At 31.0% G+C, this 1,303-nt stretch overlaps 1 protein-coding gene across 1 annotated transcript in view; it reads left to right on the top strand.

Moving 5' to 3' along the window:
- The window catches only part of WDR17 (WD repeat domain 17), a 121,917-nt gene that overhangs the window by 57,658 nt on the left and 62,956 nt on the right, over positions 1-1,303 (top strand). The window contains exon 7 of the mRNA XM_012651639.1: positions 1,185-1,276. Coding sequence (XP_012507093.1) covers positions 1,185-1,276 — 92 coding nt within the window. The remainder of the gene's footprint in view (positions 1-1,184; positions 1,277-1,303) is intronic.

The following is a 1,303-nucleotide window of genomic DNA, read 5'->3' as shown; positions in this document are numbered from 1 at the left end:
ACCTATGACAAGAATATAGCTTATCCTTATATATAAAATTATTTCTTTATACACAGTAATTCTTAACCTTGAATTTATGGGCCTTTTCAGGGTTTTAGATGCCTTCAGAAAGTTTGGGGATCTCTTGGAATTTCATGAATAATTTTTAGTGTATGTGTATATATTCCTATATCTGTCAAAGAGTATCATAGTAATCAGATCTTCAGAGAGATCCATGTCATAGAAAAGGTTAAAGACCACTGCTTTAATGTATCCCTCATCTCCTACAGTGAGGAGAAATCTGGAAAAAGATTTTACTTAAAACTCTCAATGAGAGTGTTTCTTCCTTTAAGCAGAGAATACCTGAGCCTGTTCTCTTTATCACTGCAATATACATCTTCACAGGGGGTTACCTTGGCTAGCGATATAGGAATTGGACTGGCCAGTACAGTAACATTGCACTGTAGCTCGTACTAGTTGAACACTTTTGTTCCTACAAAAAGTGTGTATCTCAAACCTAAAACTTAAATAAAAATTTTGACTATAAAAACCATTTTTCCAAATCGTAACACAGAAGACCTAATCATACTTAAAGCATTCTTTTACTTTCTACATTGAGAATTTGTATCAAGAAAGTAAAAATGTTATAAAATGGAAATTCAATCATTTCTGCTAGGTGATTACTGATGAATCATGATTTTTAGGTAAGTGGGGATGAAATTTAAAAGATTAATGAAGATTGACAAGGATGGAAATAGAGTAGGATATAGGTAATTGCATAATTTCCTCTGTATTTTGGAGTAGATACCACAGGAGAAGAAAAAAAAGTACAAATAAATATGGAAACATGTCCCCAGTAATTTAAGAACCCCAAAAGGAGAGCAGAATGGAAATACTAGAAATATGGTGAGGACTCTTTTTTTTTTTTTTTTTTTTAGTGTTTATAGTCATTTATCACATATCCAACAGGAGCTATGGACAAAACAAGATTGGCCATATTTTGATAATTGTTGAAGCCATATGATGGATACCTTCATTTTATTATTCTCTGTATTTGCATACCTTTGATCATTTCCATTACAAAAAAATTTTAGAAAGAAATCCTTTTCAAATCTCAATTCTTTCATTTTCAAAAATTATATTTTTGATAAGAATTACATTTGTGGCAAATATTTAGTATAATGTGTGATAAATTGTTTCCTAAGGTGATTTAAATTGTATTGCTGGAGCAACTTCCCGAAATGGTGCTTTTATTTGGGATATTCAAAAGGGCAAAATGGTTCAACGTTTTAATGAGGTAAGTTGTATTTATTGATACTGAATA

The sequence above is a fragment of the Propithecus coquereli genome, unplaced genomic scaffold (assembly GCF_000956105.1).
Source record: "Propithecus coquereli isolate 6110/MARCELLA unplaced genomic scaffold, Pcoq_1.0 Scaffold36, whole genome shotgun sequence".
Classification (NCBI taxonomy): Eukaryota; Metazoa; Chordata; class Mammalia; order Primates; family Indriidae; genus Propithecus; species Propithecus coquereli.
This window is presented reverse-complemented; position numbering and strand designations above follow the sequence as displayed.